This window comes from Solanum stenotomum, chromosome 4 (assembly GCF_019186545.1).
Source record: "Solanum stenotomum isolate F172 chromosome 4, ASM1918654v1, whole genome shotgun sequence".
Lineage (NCBI taxonomy): Eukaryota > Viridiplantae > Streptophyta > Magnoliopsida > Solanales > Solanaceae > Solanum > Solanum stenotomum.
Window position 1 is genome coordinate 47,957,127 of NC_064285.1, and position 21,022 is coordinate 47,978,148.

At 33.3% G+C, this 21,022-nt stretch overlaps 3 protein-coding genes across 4 annotated transcripts in view; 2 read left to right on the top strand and 1 right to left on the bottom strand.

The window, feature by feature from the left end:
* Positions 1-21,022, top strand: part of LOC125862054 (beta-amyrin synthase-like) — a 513,447-nt gene that overhangs the window by 182,609 nt on the left and 309,816 nt on the right. The window lies entirely within an intron of this gene.
* LOC125862056 (beta-amyrin synthase-like) overlaps positions 1-21,022 on the top strand; it is a 511,253-nt gene that overhangs the window by 181,348 nt on the left and 308,883 nt on the right. The window lies entirely within an intron of this gene.
* LOC125862055 (uncharacterized) lies at positions 9,897-12,266 on the bottom strand. 2 transcript variants are annotated; one of them, XM_049542031.1, is made up of 2 exons: positions 12,041-12,266; positions 9,897-11,367 (listed from the first exon to the last, which is right to left on the bottom strand). In XM_049542031.1, exons 1-2 carry the CDS (start codon positions 12,107-12,109, stop codon positions 10,270-10,272), a joined length of 1,167 nt encoding a protein of 388 aa, XP_049397988.1. In that variant the 5' UTR covers positions 12,110-12,266; the 3' UTR covers positions 9,897-10,269. The 2 variants fall into 2 exon arrangements, with proteins under 2 accessions (XP_049397988.1, XP_049397987.1); XM_049542030.1 differs by having other exon boundaries at positions 9,897-11,370; positions 12,041-12,265.

Here is a 21,022-nt window from a genome sequence, read left to right on the forward strand (position 1 = left end):
TAGTATCTTTTCTCATAGATCAAAATCTAGATGGTGGTATTAATCCTATGTGGGGTTCAATCCATCAGATATGGATTTAAGGGGAGGGATTTCTAATATTAGCTAGGTTGATCGAGCCCCATTTTTCTTATTGTAGAAAGCAGGAATTTATAATTACTAGACAAGAAGTCCTTAAAGAAGTTTGTCTGATTTACTTACCTCTAGTAATCAACTTGGGATATGCGTCAGTTCATTGGCTCGTCATGGAGAGGTTGTTGTGTTATAGCATAGAGAATCAGTGTTAGACAAAGCTATAGTAGAAGAGGTTTATGCTTGAGCTTTTGATTATTTCTAGATAAGAAGTGTTCAGAACAGGCCATTTTTGTTCTGATCCACTTACCTCGATGATTCAACAAGGGGTATACGCCAGTTCAATGGTTCTAAAATTTGGATATGCTTGGTCGTTGCTTGATTTAGCGGTTCTTGGTGAGGTTGTTGTGCTGTTACATAGAGAATTAGGGTTAGATAGAGTTGTAGCAGAAGAGATTTATGCTTGAGCTTACTTGAATCTCATCCATGGGGAAAAATTCTCAAAGTTGTGACTCGTAGCCTTCAGAGAAGATGAAGAGGATTGAGCTGCTTTGACAAGCATCAGGTCACAGATTGTTTGTCTGAGACTTGATTTCCTTTTTGTTTCTATTTTTAATCTTTCTTTTGTTTTCGCTTTAGTTATTTATTGGACCGGATTGGGCCTGATCCAAAAAAATAGAGATTATTCAACACAAATAGTCTAGCCTATCATTTAGGTTGAGTACATAAAGAAAAACTCAAAATTAAATTAGTACCTGGAGTAGAACTCCACTCAAGATAATTGTTGAAGTACACACCAAACTGAAAGCTTTTATTATTAAACAAACTCAAAAATTTACAGAAGAGAGTAGTACAAGACTAGAGAGAGAGAAATAGAAAGAGAGAGGGTTCTAAGACCTGCCTCACTAAAGAAAATCTCGCCTCTTTATATAGAGGTTGGGAATTCTAAGACGATAAGATAACATGGCCTACACAATTTACAATGGCCAATAAGGAAAGGATAAGACAGACAAATAAACGTGGTCATTCCACTAGAAAATGTGGCCGACACCTATTATCATGGCCTTCTTTATTAAATTTTTTGACTTATTACCCCAATTATTTTATTTGTGGGGCCTTCTTTATCTTGCACCTTTCCTTTTCCTTTGCAGGCGATGTTGCTGGAAGATTCTTCCACTTGGTCTTGAAGTCTTTGGAGAAGAGTATTGATATCAATCCCTTCATTGCTATTAGCACTTTGTGCTTCTCCTGCCATGCATGATTCTTCATCATAATTGGTGTGGCTGGATGATGCCATGGATATATCATCCCTTATATCTATGTCGAGATTGTTTATTAAATCTCTTTTTACTTCCTCAATGTATAAGGCTATTGCTTCTGATTTGGATATCAATCCTTTCTTCATCTGAAGTTTTCTTGCAATCTGCTTGAATGGGCTAAGATCATCCATCTCTGGTTTTGATCTTTCTGTATTTTGGTATTTATCCATTGTTGTATTTATTAAATCTATAATTTTTTGACCATGGATTTTTCCTTCAAGGTCTTTTTGTATCAATTTGTTTCAAAACTTTGTATAAAAAGTTCTCTGTAAACATGGGAATCCTTCAGGGGTACTATAAACCTCTACAGACCATTTCATGATCCAAGGGATTGAGAATTCTATAAAAAAAAAAAGTACATTAAGGACATTCCTTCAAAGAATATAATATCTTTTTCTAAACTTACAAGTTTAGGGGAGATATCCACCCATTTAGAATATAAACCTTTGTAAGGTTTTGGTAAAAGTTTTACTGAGGGACCATATAAGGTCCACCATTGGCAAAACCAATTTGGAATAGGCTGGTTAAAAACATGAGAACATATTTTTATAAATCAGGAATGCTTTTTATTAGCATTTTCATATAATAAAGCTCTATTTTACTGGCACTTTTTGCTCTGGATAGATATAATTCCTTTCTTTTAATGGGCTCATTCCCCATTCTTCTGGAGCCATAACTCTTTTTATAATGATTTTTGAAAAGTTATAAACTTTTTTAGTATTGGCCGGGTAGAAATGTTGGAATTCACCAGACCCTGTTGCTGAGAGTATCATCTCATAATGCATCATGTATTTATAACCAGGTGTGGTATAATAAACTGAATCCAGATACATGTACATTATTTGCCACAGGTCATTTTTCCATCGCAAATCACTTTGTTCCAGAAGAAGTATAACTTCTTTTTTACTATTTTGATCAAATACTTCTATGTTCTCTTCATCTATGAGAACTGTGGAATATGATTGAGGAATATTATCCTTTCCTTGTTTGGATTGCATAAATCCAAGAATTCTTTGTACATTGGATGGTTTGTATTAAGACCACTTGTAGAAGAAATATTTGCTGCTATCAATTTTTGGTTTCCCATTTGAGCAAGGATATTACCTCGTCCAGTTCCTGCTTTTCCTCTTCCCCTCCTTGAGGGCGGAGGCAATGAAGGTCTCATCATGTCATTAAGATGGAAAACAAAGATTAGTTTAAGTATTCTCTTGTAAGAAAATCATGCAAACTATTATCTGAACCCTTTTTATAATGGATATCAAAATCAAATGGAGCTAATAAAGCCTGCCATCTTGCAAACATTTGTTTTGAAACATCATGCTTACAATCTTTATTAAACATGAATTTAGCTGCTTGGCAGTAAGTTTTTATTAAAAACTTTTGGTTATAAAGATCACCTTGGAACTTTAAAATACTTTTAACTATTGCCAGAATTTCTTTTGCTATTGTGGCGTAATTTTTCTGAGCATCGTTCCATTTGTCAGAATAGAACTGAATAATATAATGGTGTTTATTATCCGGACAATATTGAGTCAGGATACCTCCATATCCTATGTCAGAAGCGTCTGTCTCAACCGTTTTTTCCCAATATGGGTTGGCCAAAGTAAGACAAGGAAGATTCTTAACCTTTGTTTTAATCTTTTTAACCGCTTCAGTATGTTTATTAGACCAAGCTTTAGGATTATTTTTTAGCCTGTCATATAGAATAGCAGTATCCTTGGCTAAAACCTTTATGAAAGGAGCAACATAGTTAAGACTTCCAAGAAATCTCTGTAACTGAGTTTTATTAGTCAGAATATCAGGAAATTTGGACGCAAATTCAATACTTCTATTAATAGGGCTAATGTTACCTCTTTCAATATTATGACCCAAGAATCTAATATTTGTTTGAAACAAAGCCATTTTAGGGCTAGATATTACTAAGCCGTTTTGGATAATATTTTTTTAAAATAGATCAAGGTGTTTAAAATGAGTTTCCACGTTTTTGGAAAATGCAAGAATATCATCTATATAAATTATTATGAAATTACTGTAAGGTATGAAAATATCGTTCATGATCTTTTGAAATTCAGAAGGAGCATTTTTTAAGCCAAATGGCATAACCTTCCATTCATACTGTCCCATAGGGACATTAGAAGTTGTTTTGTATCTGTCTGATTCAGCTATCTAAATTTTTCAATAACCTGATTTTATATCAAATTTGAAAAATATAATGGCATCATAAACTCTATCCAATAGATCTTTCTTATTGGGGATATGGTACCTAATCTATTTTAAGGCATTATTAAGAGATTTATAATTAATAACCAACCTGGGCGCACCTCTTTCTTGTTCATCATGTTTATTAACATAAAAGGTTGTACAAGACCATAGAGATTTAGAATGCCTTATAAGGTCTTTTTGAAGCAAGGAGTCAATTTCTTTTTTGCATAATTCTAGATAATCATAATTCATCTGGCAAGGTCTTGCTTTTGTAGGAAAATTATCCTCATATGAAAGGCTAACAACATGTTTCTTTCTATTCCAGAAAGCATTTGGATGATCCCCACAAATATGAATGGAAAACTAATTTTTTAAAATAGCAACTTTATCCTGTAATCTAGGATTTTGAAGAATATTATCAATCTCCATGCTATTAATTTCTCCTTTTATGAAACTGACTTGATTATTTTTTAAAACCAATTTTGAAGATAATTCATTAATCATTCTTATAAAAGGTTTTGTAATAAACTCTAATGTAAAAGGTTTTTCATTCCAAGTTCCAATGATTTTTTTATTATCCCAATAAGTAAGGGGAAAAATATCATTTATAAAAGGAACTCTCAAAGTAATTTGGTTAGTAATATCTTTTACTAAGACAAAACTTTGAGGAATACAATTTTTTCCCTTGCATATGAAAGCTTTGGGCAACTTATATTCAACACCCATTTTACTATCATTTGATGATCTGAGGCTATGGGTTGTTTTATGAAAGTATCTTGAAGGAATAAGTCCCTCTTGAATGCAATTCAAATCAGCAGCACTGTCTATTAGAGCAGTAAATTCTTTTTTATAATTATAATTTATAAGAAGAGTAATCTTAGTATAAAACTTTTGGGAAGTGATAGCTTTCAAGCTTTGCAAAATATCTTCTTTATTATTACCAAAATTAAGGATTTTAAGAAAGTCAAGATCTTTACTATCTCCTTCATAAGAAGATGATTCTGAGCTATTACCCAGATCCTTAAGACTTTCGATATTATCGAGTCTATTTTCTATAGTGACATACCTTTCTTTTTAAACGATGAATGTCATCTTTGATATTATTAATCTCTTGCTTTAGATCACTGATTGTCGTAGGAGAACTTATAAGTTTCCTTCTTTCTAATAGGAGATTTTTGACATAAGTCATGGTTTACGAACCTTCTTTGTTAGGGACTTCTTCTGTGGTATGATTTTGAGAAGTGGAAGAATAATTGATCTTATAAATAATTTGGGCTCTTATTTCCGAATCTTTAACAATTTGTAAGAGATCTATGACTTTATCATTATCAATGACATTGATGCTCAATTCCTTGAACTGGGAATAAATCTTATAAAGATCATATTCTTCCCCCTCATTTCCGCAATTTAGCCCTTGTTGACAAGGCAAGCAATCATCTGATGACATACAATCTTCTTGGTGAAGAGCTTTTAGATCTTCGCTTGTAGAGGATTCCTCACTGCTGTTGTATTCTGTTTCTGATTTTCCTGAATCAGAATTTAATAGGATTTTGCATAGAAAGTCCTTGATATTATTATCTATGTCAAGGCCTTTGATTTTTTCCTTGACTCTACAATCTCTAGCATAATGACCAAATCTATCACATTTGTGGCAAGTATCTGATCTGCTAAATTTTTGTTTATTAGATCTCCTTTTTTCCCTATAAGGTTCGGCTCTTCTTTCTTTCTTTTCCATTCTTCTTTTCTTCCATGCTTTATAATCCTTTTTGGAAGATCTGTTCTTAGAAGAATGCTTCTTATCTTTGGAAGTTTCTTTAAGAATATCTAAAGCTAATTATTCATAGAATTCTCCTAACTGTTGTCTTTCATTAAGACTATGCCTTTTAATTTGTTGATTCAACTTGATTTCATTGCATAAAGCAATTCCTTCTTGTATGCAAGCACTTACGAGTTTTCCATAGGTGTAATTGTCATAGTTAATACTATGACTATCTCCCCTAAGAGTCTTTCTAACTCTTTCAACAAATAGAGCTGGTAAATCATAAATAAACTTAGATTTCCAATGAAAGCTATTACACTCTGGCAACTCCATAACCCTTCTAAGAACTACATCTTTATAAAATCTGAAAGATGTGAGGGTCTTACACCTAAGATTTTGGAGCATGGTTCTTATGGTCTCGCTATTATCAGACCATCTTCCTGAAAAATGTTCTATGATATTAAGAATAAGGGTATACACAGCATTCTGAGTCAGATTCTGCTCTCCTTCTTGCTTTACAGCTTGAAGGATCTTATCTCTCTGCTCAGTATTTAGATAATTATTCCACCAGCCTTTTAGTTGACCAGTAAATCCTGCCGTTATCATATCAACAATAGTTTTGTCATTATTTTTGTTTGCCTTACAGATAGTGTTGTACATAAGCATTCTATGTACAGTTGTATAAATCTGTCTATCTGTATAACCATCTATGTTCCATTCATAGATTTCCTTTCCATTATAATTATTAGTTATAATATGTTCATGCTCTTCCAAGAGCACATCCTGAGGAGTAGGTCTAGGATAGTTGTACATTCTTTGAACAGGTTTTCTAGCATATTTTTCTGAGATTTTATTAATTTCATCAGAAAACTCTTTTTTATAATTGCTTCCTCCTCCTAAAAAATTGTCAACACCGAAAGGCTTAAGACTACAGCCTTTGAATTTCCTTTCTAAAAGAGACTTTTCAGGTCCGAAAAGTCTTTTAACTTAAAATCTTCGATCTCCGGGGGAGGTTGGATACTGGTATTGGATACTTTCTCTTTTCCTTTCGTATTGGAATTGATTCTAGAAAGTAGTTTATCAACATTATCATGAATAGAAGTTATATGTTCTCCTAATATGCTCATATAAATGTTAGCATAATTTTGATGCTTGATCATAATATTAATAAGTTGGGCAGTAAGTAAAGCAGTATTATCTTCAAATAATTTTGAAAAAGCATTAAAATAAACAATCTTGTCGTCCTTTTCAATTTGAAATGATTGTAAGGGAGGAAAAACAGATTTAGTAACTTCCCCAGTACTTAATGTAAAATCTCTTTCTATCATAGAGATATAATTATGAACATACTTAGCCATAAACCAAGGAACAAAAGCAATTAATAAGTTTTTCTTTGATTCAATAAGATCTGTATAAAATTCTTCTTGAAAACAAATTTGTTCTTCTTTATTAAAATTCTTAAAAAATCATTTTCTGAAAGGTTTCCATCTTGATTTCAAGAATTCTTTAGAAATCCTTTCTCTTGCTGGTGATCCCGAACTAAAATCAATTTGTTTGTCAGTCATCATAAAACAATTTTTTATGTGGAAAGTCCATCTGGAAAATTCATTCCAGACTCAGTTATATCTAAGTCAGAACTAGGCCTGGGAATAGGTCTAGCAATATTATCCCTATCAATCTTAATATTGTCACATCTACAATTTTCTCTAATCTGAGAAGTAGATGCTCTTGAGGGAGTCTGAAAAATATAATCAACAGGAGAGATATAAGAAGAGTTAGATCTAGATACTCTAGATGATATGTTATGATTATCAATTCTATTATGCATAGCTATAGGGTCAGAAAATTTAATTTTAATAGTTCCATCATTAAACTGTTCAACTTCTGAAACCTCGTTATTAATATTATTTTTTGGTTGGGCTGCACCTTCAATAACCCACTCTTGTGGGAAATCAATCTCGTCCCACTAGATAGGTCTTCTGGTAACAACCTTTGATTTACCAAAATTAGTTTCTATAAGAATGGTTTCATTTTTAAAATCAATCATTCTACACATAGGATTCAAAGTATGTAAGAGTTTATAATAAATTATGTAGCATATGCAAACAACTTCAGTTCCAGGCATATAATCATAACCATGAAGTTTGACATTAAGCATTAGAGAACTTAATGAATTCTCATCCTGTAAAGAGATCTGTAAATTAGGATAAGCATTAAAATAAACTAGTCCATAAGTTAGACTAGTCTATATTGAGGAGAGAGAGAAAAAAAAATTAGAGAGCAAAATGGAGAATTGGGTTGGAGTTGGCATCTCCAACCCTACACTCTATTTTACTCTCCAAATATAGAGTTCTCTATTTTTTCAGACAACCAACTCCAACCTAATTCTCTATTTTACTCTCTAAAAAAGAATCTTTTTTTATATTTCTCTCTCCTCAATATTATATTATTATTTTTATTTCATTTATATTTTCTTATTTTGTAATATAAATCTTTTCTTTCTTTAATAATCATCCTATATAATTTTCATGTTATATAAAATTTATTTTTTGAAATTATTTATTTAATATTAAATTATATTTTATTCCTAAATTTCTAAAGAACAACAACAAATAATTGAAAAAAGAAACCAACAAGCACAATTGCAATTACAATCACAACTTCTCTAAAGCATACACTAAATACTTCATTTTTCGAATATTGTTAAATCTAGAAACGAACTACCAGATTACTAAATAATTGTTGTGATTTTTAAAAATATTATGTGATGTATTGTATTGTTATCTTGTATTTAAATTATTATATTATGTATTGTATTTTTAAATTAACATTTGTATCTTATCATTTAAATTTTGTGCATTCTTAATAGTGAAATTAATAATATCAAATTGTATCACAAAGTGATGAATTTTGTTTTTTTTTTTTAATATTATTAATTTGAGATGAAAGTAATATATATTAAATAATATATTTTTTAAAATGTATGTTACATTTTAAAAGAATTACAAATATTAGAGATTTAATTAATAGTCTTATATGAAAAATAATATGTTAATTACAAAATAATAGAAATAATAATATAATATTCAAAAAGTGAAATAGAGAGTATGAATAGTAATTCTCCAAATTTGGAGAACTAATATTCAACTCTCCATAATTGGAGAGTAGAGGGTTTGGAGAGGGCATTCTCTATTTCACTCTCCAAATATTGAGAATGGAGAGTAAAATAGAGTAGGGTTGGAGATGGTCTTATCACTGTTTGAATATTTTAATATTATTTCATTATAAAAATCTTTTAATTTAAGATTCTATAAATTGTATGTTTTTAATTAAATCTCTTGTATACTTGATTAATTTTATATCTAAAAGTTAGCATATATGAATTAATTTTAAAATAAAATTTATGTTAATTCTAGGATAAATTAAAATTTCATCTCCAGAAATCAGAGAATGACTTTACTGTGTGTGAAATCAGAAATGTCAAGTCTGATATATTATGGTGCATCCAGTTTTGCATTCATTGTCCCAGCAAACAGAGAGATTCATGTTGATTCAACTCCCATTACAATGCACAGATAAATACAAAAGCAAAAGAAAACAACTATTCACACACACACTCACACATATATTATATAGCATCAAATACTGGTATATCCATCTAACACAAGAACATTTAGCTCTTAAATAATAAAAAAAAATTCTCACTATTTCAGCTATAATGTTTCCAGAGAGTTACCATGTTCACCTGATTCATGAGAACTACGACAGAAAATGCTACAAATTTGTGCATTTGTAAATCATAGAAGCATCAAACCTCAATTTGAACCAAAGAGAGAGAGAGAGAGAACATATGTGATATCGGTATTATGTGAAAAACCTGGATCCGTTTCTACTTCTAACTTGTGCTCCAGAGACTGGTCAAATTGCATCAGCAGGCAATTAGAGAAAGAGCAATATCCTTCAAAGGGCTTGCTTGAATACCATAAACATTAGTCTAGTAGGCAAAGAACACCTACGTAATGCCTTACAATGATCAAGAAAGTATAACTGCAATGCAACTCCCTTATGGACTACAAACAACAAACACAACACCAACTCACCATTCCAAGTCACTACGTAAAACCATAATCATTCTCTAAAATAGATCGGTAATGTTATTTGACGTAATTTCTTCTCTGAAGACTAGTTCTGCATATTTCTCGACAAGATGGAAAATGGATCATTCAACAGTTTCAGAACTTCTATTCATATCTCCCCTATTAGGTATTAAAATCACAAAAGTTGCAAATATCTGATTCTGAAAGAGCTCTAGCTATTCAACTCAAACTAAAATTTATCCAGCAGAGGTTTTCCTTCAACCAACTTAACAAGAAATTAACATGAAAAAATATTATGGGAGCTATTCAAGTATGTTTTACACTACTACCAATAATACCACCCACAATCAATATATAGTTCTACAACCAAAAGAAAAATGAAACAGGTGGTCAAGATCATATCAAAAAAATTCAAGAAAAGCACCATTTATAGTAAATATTAGAATTAAATTACTCTTCAAGAGAAGAGGAAGAACACAAAATCCATTAACAAAAATGTCTGACTATTGTCATTCAAACAAGTTCTATAATCTCAGGGTAATGCAATACAGATGGAAACAGCAATGAATTTACCCAAACACTTCATGTCCTCCTCCGCTAAATTGAATCTTCACTTTGGCAAATGAATATCTCAACTATCTCACAAAAAATCCCTCCCAGGATTACCTCAACCTTTCTGCACACAAGGTATAACCATATTTAATACTGCTACACCACAGTTACCACTTATCTGATTAGAGCAGTCTAGCCCCTCAAGGTGCAACCTAAAACCTGCCCCTGAGCACCACCTTTGTTGAGAAAACGTTCCCAACTGTCGTAAAACTTAGCCATTTTCTCTTTTGCAGTTCCCAGGCAAAAGATATTTGTACTTGTCTGGATTTTCAAACAGAAAAGAAGGAAGATCAATTGCTGAGTACGAATGGGGGATAGGCCCCATGTTGCCGATAATATCCTTGAATGTGTACTCCTCAGGAAGCATGTCATATAAATCAGCTCCTTTACAAATGACATCCTGAATCCTTGTAGGATTCAGATAATGTGAAAACCTCACTCTATCACTGTGGCTGTAAGCTTTCATCTTGAATATAAAGTCACTAATGTGGCGGAAACAAAAGCTACAATGCCAACCTGCATCTGCCAAAATGTAATCACTCTGACGATAGTGTGCATATCTAGTCTTACCACTCTGATACCTGTGGACTGAAGCTCTCCAGCTTCTGTGCTTAATCTGAAATTCAAATGAGTACAAGTAATTCTTCAGATGAAGGTGAAGGACATGAGGAATGTCATCACACCACCTCAAAAGATTAATAGTATGAGCGTTCGGAATCTCATCAACGTCGGACATTATGAGCAAATCATCATCCTCAATGCCAGCAAGTCTCAGAAGTTGGTCCAATGCTACTCTCTGATATGCCTCTTCAAAAAATGGATTTTCACCTTTTTTGTCTCTTCCGGCAATGTTTCCATATGCCAAGCGAGGCTCAATGAACTTAAATTGGTCCCTATTAAGTGCAAAATTGTGGAGTTTAGGCAAACCAGTAAATGTTGAGTTTGACTCAAGAAGAACAAACTGTGTGATGTAAGGATACAACTCCTTCCATCTGATTTTAAGCATATCGACTTCATTACTGAATAGAACAGCATCAAAGACGCGCCTAGGATATTCACGAATTCCCCATCCATGTAGCTTACAAATATCCTCCATTGGTACATTCTCATGATAATAATGAGTAATTTCAATAAAGGGCTTTGGAGGAGATTGCCAGAGGGGACGGAGGAAGTAGGTAATTTTCTGCCCATGCAAGTATGCACCAACTATGAACATTGGCATAAACACAACCAAACAAATGAGAGCCTTCAAATCTAATCCTCGAAGCATACACCGTAGTCTTGACATGCTTAATGTTGTGGGTGAATCCTGCTGCACATTAAAACAGTAACTTTCTAAGTACACAACCAAAAGTAGTAATAACCCAACATGTTAAATCTTTTTTTCTTCCCTTTTGGGTGGAGAGGGTAGGTGGTGCCAGACATGTCATCTATAAGTTCAAACAGATATTTCTTAAGAACCAACTGACAAAACATTGACCAAGGAACTCCAAACATGTTCAGTATATACAAATAGTTTTCTCATGAATCCTTCAACACAGAGAAACAAATCAATTTACTGTTCCAAACATGTTCAGTATATACAAATAGTACAAATTTTGTTTTGCTGTTTGGAATTTCAAGTCTTGTACAACCATAAGACTTGAAATTCCAAACAGCAAAACAAAGTATCAGAAAGAGTGCAATAGAGGAAACAGGGAATTTCAATCCTTGATCTACTTATACAAAACAATTGGAAATTACACAATTTTGTCTCCATAAAAAAAATTATTTTGCATTTTAAAATTTTTTTTTAGAAAAAAAATAACTTTGGCTACAATTATTTTCCTATCAATTGAGGATTCTGGGTTTACAGATAATCCATAAAACAAAAAAAAGCACATTCTAGAAAGAGAGAAACATATGATCTTGGCAGAATTTTGAATTTGAAAAAACAAACAAACAATGAGATGAAAAATAAAGTGTAAAATTGTGATTATTACCTGTCCACAAACATCTGGGCAAATATCATCACTCTTCTTCGAAATGTAATAGTAACCATCAGACATCATGAGAACCAATCTAATCAACAAATGCTGGTTGATTACCCCTCTTTCCTGTTGTCAAAGATCGTTAATGGAACTGCAGACATTTACCCAGAGAGCTTCTCTAATGGACAATTCACAACTTAATAATAGCCGTTTGCTGGGTTCCGATGGATATATATATATATATACCTACACAAACAGAGAAGCCTAGTTGTAGTTCAACAAGGATAGAGAAAAATAAATTTATGGACCAATTTCTAGTTTTTGCATAATATTGGGGGCATAATATATAAATATAAAACATAACTTGGCAATAACATTTAATTTTGAATGTGTATAAGTTGACACTTAAATTTGTATAAATTGAACAAATAGACACATATGTGCTATATGATAATTTTGTAATCTACGTTGCGTCCTTCATATATTATGACATGTAGCATATGTGAATCTACTTGTTCAATTTTATACTCCATCGGTTCCTAATTACTTGTCCATTTTTCCTTTTTTAGTTGTCCCTAGTTTCCTGTCCATTTTTACAATTCAAGATAGGACAAACTTTTTTTCAACATATTATACCCTAAATTAATTACTTTGAAAAGAGATAAAACTTCTTGAAAATCTTAAGTTTTTAATTCATCCACTTCATAATTAATATGGGTAAAATAGTAAAGTTACTATATCAATTATTGTTTATTTAATAGGTGTGTCAATTTAAAAATGGACAAGTAATTAGGAACAAAGAGAATACTAATTTAAATGTTTACTTGTACACTTTTAAAATTGAAGGATATAATTGCCTGTTAAACTCAAATTAAGGATTAGGTCTGTATATTATACTCTTTCATATTGACGGGGGCTGGTGGAATTAATTGTATTTCCTAATCCAAAAAGAAAAGCCCTTTCACATTCCTAATAAACATAAGTAAGATTTAAATTCCAGATAGGATAGGATTAATTGCCTCTCTCTCTTCACCAACATTAACGCGATCAACATGCGGATTCTCCACCGTATATCCCAACAATGCTGTCCCATATTTTATCCATTTGCATTAATTTTGTTTCTTTCTCTTCATTAACATATTAAATCACTCAATTTAACGTTTACTCTTAACGATTAAGTATTTCATATATATCCGTTAATCATAGTGAAGTGATAAATATATTTATGTATTGATGTCACAGTTAAAAAGTGGACGTGATGACACATGTCTTATCTCACCAAGAAAAAAAATTGAAAATTTAACAACAAATAATAATACAGATAACAACTCAACTTAACTAAATCTCCAAAATATGATTGTCACGTGCACAAGCCTCTAATGTATTACAATAAATTTGAAAGAAAAACACAAGTCATATTGTCTCTATAGTAGAACAAAATCATAAATAGGAGTAAGAAGTTCGCTGGAATGGCAAACAACTACGTCACAAATCTCCACAAGAAGCCTCAGACGGGAAGAGAAGAGGGAGTATCACGAAGATTTGGGCTCGTAACCTACACAAATATAGCAGCAATGGGTGAGTACAAACAACACGGTACTTAGCAAGCAAACTCCTAAACACAAAGTCAAGTAATATAGAATACGAGTACTCCTACCATTCCAACCGAACCTCCAAAACTACAACATGCATAAAGTTAGCCCAACCTAACAATGCACAATATAAATAGCTCATAGCTCAATAAAAACTCTCCAACAATTATAGATCAACTGTACACCAGATCAAGTTCATCAATCACAAGTTCCACAAAAAGGTACTCACAAATTCACAAATGATATGGATATGCAATGCAATGAAATGTAATATCAAGTATAGTGATGCATGTCTGACCTAACGATACACACCCACCGTCTCTCAATATGATCCACATTACAACTGTACACATACTCGATTTATGAAACTGCACATAATCTCACAGTACTCCATTGAAGTCAACACTCTTAATACTAACAAACATCATAACCACACATACCACTTACCGTACTCTCAAATCGTCACTAGTATCAAAGTCTTCTTGGTAAACACAATGTCATTTCCACAAATCCCAATCTATGGCTCTTTCTCTTTCCATTTAAGCATTCCATGACCGAAATGGATCCTACCTAAGGTTGATAGCACTAATTCTAAATCTGATAGTACTCTCACATCGAGATAAAACTATTGAATTACGCATAATATCGACTCCATACAATCTTTCACATATATATTTCAACTACCATTCAAACAATCATATACCTCATGCCAAACTTTAGAGAAATCTTTCATCACCCCAATAATTATGTATACTATGAGCATATAACCTCTATTTATCATCAAGTGTCTATGTAACACATCATAACAGTCTGTGCAATCTCATCAACAGAGTGGTATCAACCTCGCTTAGAATCCTCAATCGCCATATAGAACTATATCCCATCGTGTAGTGCATCCATAAGTCACATGCCATTATTTGAACAAACTAACCCACATAAAAATGCAGAATCTTCCACACATCATTGTTGTCACCCAAACAAAAACTCAATCTTCATAAAAATCATTGATAAATCTGTAGTAAGTCATGTCGAAGCAGTTCACATTGCATAGCCATATCTGAACTCAAAGGAGAATATCCATACAACCTTCAACTCCAAACCAAAGTTCTATAAGAGGTATTGCATTCCTTCACCTCTCTTAGATCCTTCCCATGATGCAAATTTCAAATACCTTAAACTTTTCAATATACCAGATTCTTATTCCTTTTGCTAACTTGCTTACAAATCTTATCCCTTGATCAACAACCCATGACATATTACCTCATACTTTAAACTAAAGTTTTAAGTGAAACCCTTCCTTAGGTCATTTAACAAGCAAAAGTAACAAACTTTACGACCCAAACCATGCAGATGTCATCTCAAATGCTCAATATCCGATGTGATCAGTCATTTCTTACCTTATCATTCATACCTTGACAAAACATACTACCACAAACATAGACTTACAATGAAAACTTGAAACTCTAGTTCCAGTCGTGTAACTACTCCTCTTATCTATCAACATTAGCTCATACCTTGAAGATATTTATGAAATCATATATCATAACTTATCATTGATCACCTCTCTATCAATCTTATCATATCTTTCATGACAATTTCAATCATACCAGTTACCAAACTCGAAACCACAAAAGAACTCATCTCCACACTTGCGTTGAACTTCGACAGACTTCTTTCTCAAATCTTACCCAACAGTTTTAACCTATCTAGTGAAAATGTAACACTATTACCATCACCAGAGGAAAACAGATGGAATCACGTGTCTCAAAACAGATTGAACCACATGTCTCTGAACCCAGTTCTCAACTCTTTGAAGATACATCTTTTACCTTTGCAATCAGAGTAAATATCCTTGCTCTTGCCTCCGTATTCCACTAATTCTTTCCATTATACTGTAAATCCTTTCAATCATATTCGAGTGGTGTCCCAGCACATCCTACAACTTTCCATACAACCATGCTACTCACCAAATGGTACCAAATGGTAGCAACCCACAACTTTAGATACCCGCAAGTCGTTATTACCATGCAAAATCCATTTAATCAAAATTTCTTATCATATGGTATCTAACTAGTCATAATCAATCACAAACTCTTATTACCATCATGTTCAGTATCCCTTTCCATCACTAAAAAGTCAACTTTATCATCTACATAACACCTCAAACCAAATTATGCCAACCAAATCCAAAGTGCTAACCCAATTCTATACGCACTTTCTTGCTAAAATCTTCAATGCCTCCACACAAGTATATTCACTAGGACGTTTTTTACCCATAATCTTGTCATTCAGGTATCATCCACTCCTTTGGATCTTACGATGAAATCACCAATTCCTATTTAGAATCCTCGAAATACACTTCACAATTGAAACACATTAATACCCTACCAAATATCCACCTCTAAAATCTTATTTACAAACCATGCTTAATCAATCGTCCATAGCAACAAACTAGTTGGCTTCTGAAATGTGAATGCAACATCAAATCTCATTATACGAGCAGGTGATACAATTGATAACTCCTTAAGTAGTTAGTGTTTGCACTTAATAATCGATGTAACCGTTTCAATATACCACTAGTACCACACCGTGAAAACTCTTTAGATCCACTACTAGAACACATAATATCCAGTGAGAAGATCATACTCAAACAATCCACACCTTTCTACCCATTGAGTATCTATAAAATATTATCAAATCTATTCGGTCTCTAGTCAAAAGCGATATGCATTCTTTCATAGATCAGTTCGATGATAGAAGTAACACACTCTATAACTCTAATCAAGTAAGCATAGGTACCATCGTAGTAGATATTCTTACCTTGGTTGACAAAACATTATTCTCATCATACGCTAAGGAACCCATACTTGTTATGAAAACTTTACTAACTGTAGTTTCCAAAGTTACAGTCCTCATTACCTAGCTAGTCATTCCTTAAATCATTCATTTTCCAATTGTCAAACCACTCCAAATATCATATATACCACACAAATATTCTACCCGCTGCTGAATAACTAATCAAAAGAGATATGACGTTCATGAAGTCCCCCAAACCATTTTCCACCCATAGCACTCCAGTATCCTCAAAGTGCATCGTCACACCATAACCTTACTCAACTTTTTTGAATCGTAGAACATTCTGAATCTAATCATGCATTCTTATAATAAGTCTATCACTTCCAAACCAGATCTAACCTCCACGCCATACATGACACACCAGCTGCTCGCATGAATAACCACAAACGAGTCATCACTATAAGTGAGAGAGTGGAATGAAGCGATAGGAATCAGATCAGACCAAGGTCACACGATATAGATTCTTGAAGTGAAGATTTTTTTTCTAAAAGTCATTATAGCCTCTCAAAGATAAGTAACAAACTTCTCCACACCAATCCTCGAGACTCTATTAGACGGCATGTACACACGTGAGACCTTTGAACTTGGGGTTTCGATACCATTTGTCACGACCAAAAAATGTATGTGATGACACTCGTCTTATCCCCACCAAGACACGTTAGCATAAAACTCAAATATCACGATAGAAATGTGGAAATAAGATAAATATAAAATCTTAACAAAAAATAATAATGCGGATAACAAGTCAACTTAATTAAATCTCCAAAACTTGATTGTCACGTGCACATGCCTCTAATGTATTACAATAGATTTGAATGAAAAATATAAGTCTCAAATAATAGTCTCTAAAGTAGAACAAAATCATAAATAAGAGTAAGAGGTCTACTAGGATGGCAAAGGCTACCTTACAGATCTTCATATGAAGCCTCAAATAGGAAATAAAAAGAGTATCATGAAGATCTAGGCTCGTAACCTACACAAATGTAGTAGTAATGAGTACCAAATAACACATTGCTCAGCAAACAAACTCCTAAACAAAAAGTCAAGTAACATAGAATATGGGTACTCCTACAATTCTAAGCAAACCTCCACAACTACAACCTACATAAAACCAACCCGACCTAATATTTCATAATTTAAATAGCTCATATTTCAATAACAACTCTCCAATAATTACAGATCAACAATACACCGGATCAGGTTCATCATTCACAAGTCCACAGAAAGGCACTCACAAGTTCACAAATGATATAGTTATGTAATGCGAAGAAGTATAATGCCAAGTATAGCGATGCATGTCTAACCTAATTATACACACCCTCTGTCTCTTAGTCCGCGACCCATGAGGGATTTATCAGTCCATGCATCCATCGCGGCATATGACACAACCCTCAAAAAATACATCTGTTATGGCATATGACACGACTCTCGAATCAATATATCTTTCGTGGTGTGTGACACTTCCCTTGAAATGGTTCATCCTCTTTAATTATTTATTCCTCCTCAGTTTACATAACACTTGTCATAACTGATAATGCTCAAATCACCCTCCAAAACCAATTAAAAGAGTGAGTGATCGTCGTCAATAAAAAACCAAACGAAGAATCGGGCTTGAATACCACAAGGAATGATATATCGTAGAGAATTCTTTATCAAGAAATTTGGATTTTAAAGCAACTCATTTGTATCAGTTAGAACAATTGGGTGGATGGTACCACCAACTCAATATAAATATTTGGTTATCAATTATTGAAATTAAACTAAAACCAAAATGAACTCAAGAGTTAACAAGCAATCTAGGAGTGTGGGGATTGGAAATCGATGTAACATAGGGGTGATTGTGCTGCTCTATAGTGATGTACAAACATGAATAGACTAAGTCATATTCAATGACACTAATCTTCTTTCGATCTCAAAACATCTATGCATATAATCTCTTTTTGGTCTCATCTATGTGCCAATCCTAAAAAACCCAATACCTTACTCTACTCTCTCTTTCAAGAATAGGGCAAATAGATCTGACCTATAGCCTCTTTTTCAAGCAAGCCATAGACATCAAACCTAAATTGCTAGTATTAAACTAATTACCCATTCCAATAAATCTCTTTCGAGCATCAACTGGAGATCGGAAGTAGGAATTAAGTTTGCAACCTTAACCCATAATTTAATCCCATGGTAATTAGACCAAATTCATGCATGAACAACAACAAAACAAAGCATAAAACAATATCTACTACATTAAATCAACACCCAACCCCATTAGAGCACTTCTAGATCTTGGGGTTTTAGCCACCCATCACAAAAAGTAAAGAGAATCTACCTTCCATGAAAGCAGCCATGGGTAACTTGAAATCAAACAATTAAGAGTAAATCCACTTGGGATTTCGCTACAATTTATCAAATTCAAGTCTCAAATTTTAAGACCCTAAAGAAACTAAAAAAATTGTTCTTTCAAAAGTAAAGTGTTTTCTCCCTTCAACTCTCTATTCGAACTTAATTGTCCAACTCTCTAAAAAACTGTATCCTTTGGGTTATTTATACTTTCCCAAAATTTGGCCCAAAATTCACTTAGTAACCAACTCGGCGACATTAGTCGGGATAGCCAAATTCGCCCGACGAATCGCCCTTCGCTCCTCAGCTCTCCTTGTGATGCTCTAGGCTTCAAATGTTTGAATCTCAATTGGCGGACTCGATCCAGTCAGCCTTTCACTTTTAGCGAATCGTTGAATACCACCTTAGTCTACCTCTCGATCATTAAATCTTTGCCTTGCACACTGTCACTCTGGGCGATGTACATCAAGATCGTCGTTCTAACTCGGTGCATCACCTTCTCTACTAGAGTTCACCGACCTTCTTTGATAGACATAATGCACTGTCAATTTGGGTGAGGTCATGCTCAATTAACAATCTGCCATTCATGTTAGGCGATCAACAATGTTAACTTTACATTTTTTTTTGTATTTTTGGTCATTCTTTCAAACTTCAGTCCTTGCCTTGTCCAATTGCCTTTATATCTACAAATCATCAACATTTGATTAGAAAAGGACAAATTTAGGCATTGAGGACACTAATTATTGAGCTAAATGGACCTTAAATGAGTGTAAATCTACCGGTCATCAACACCCCCAACTTAAACTTTTGCTTGTCCTCAAGTAAATCAAGAACACAATAAGCTCAATAAGGGTGTTGCTCAATGAGAGCTAACATACAAGCACCATGGAAAGACTACTTTTAATAGTATGCTACCCTAAATCATGATAAAAATGCTTCAAATGATGAGTAACTAGTCTCAACATAAGCTCAAGCTCACTTTCGCTTCTTGTCTAACGCAAGAACATGTTTCAACAAATGCATTCAAGTGCCCTCACATCAAGACCAATTTCATGATCTCATAAAGAAAATAGCAAACGTAATAGGAATCAATGCAATTCTCCCTCTCTTAAAAGAGAAACACATGCAAGCTCTGTTCCATAGGTTTGCCATATTTTCAAATCATCACACAACCTAGCTCATGTAAGATCTCAAGGGTCTTTTAGGCTTGTAATGGGGCTGAGCGCTAAGGCATGGTCAATTTTGGGTTGGTGACTTATACCATTTTCAAAGCATTGTTGCAATCATCATCATCATCTCTTCTTAAGTTCTTTTTCTTGTTTTTCATTTGAGAACTCAAATCTTGAATTTCCACTTGATTTATTTCAAATGCCCCTTTATTTCACTCACTCCTCTTTTTCATTTTCATTTTTCCAAGCTATTTCCATCACAATGATGGTACAACACACAATTTTTATAAGGAGGTCGGGTTCCTTCTTTTTTTTGCAAAACTTTAAGATTTGAGTCTAATTTCTTCTACCTTTTGCCCTTCACTCGGCTTTCATTCATCCTCCTTTCCACACCCCCAACTTAGGCTTTTGGACTAAGTTGACTATTCAAACATTGTAATGCTTCAAAAAGCATTTTTGGTGAGAAGGTAGGGATAATTCGGCTCAAGAGGCTTCTTTAGGGGTGTGTTTGGTATGAAAGAAAATATTTTTTGGAAAATGTTTTCCAATTTTCTTATTTTGGTTGGGTAATATATTTTGGAAAATGTTTTCCAAATCAACTCATTTTCCTCAAATTCAAGGAAAATAACTTCTCTTCAAAACTCAAGGAAAACATTTTCCAAAACTTTCCTCCAACTTCATATTACAATTTCTTTGTTGAAAAAATCAATTTTTTTGTTGAAAAAATAAATTTAAAGCTTATTTTAAAAAAATATTTTTCAAATTAATTTTTTTTTTTTACCCACCCTCACCCCGACCCCCCTCTCGCCAGCCCCTACCCACCCCAAAATAATAATAATAATTAATGTTTGTTTTAAAAAATATTTTCAATTTCAAAAATTTATTTTCACCCCACCCCTACCTTCGAAACCCCCCTCCCCCCAAAAATAAATAAATTAAAGTTTGTTTTTTAAAAATATTTCCAATTTCAAAATTTTATTTTTTCACCCCCACCCCACCCCTATCCCTAACCCCCCCTCCCGGGCCAGCCCCCACTACTAGCCCCC

What these genes read in the sequence shown, in the direction of transcription:
- LOC125862055 (XM_049542030.1), bottom strand. Translation starts at nt 12,109, where the DNA reads ATGATGTCTGATGGTTACTATTACATTTCGAAGAAGAGTGATGATATT. An exon ending in GCCCAGATGTTTGTGGACAG is followed by an intron (nt 11,371 to 12,040) that starts GTAATAATCACA and finishes TTTAATGTGCAG; the next exon opens with CAGGATTCACCCACAACATT.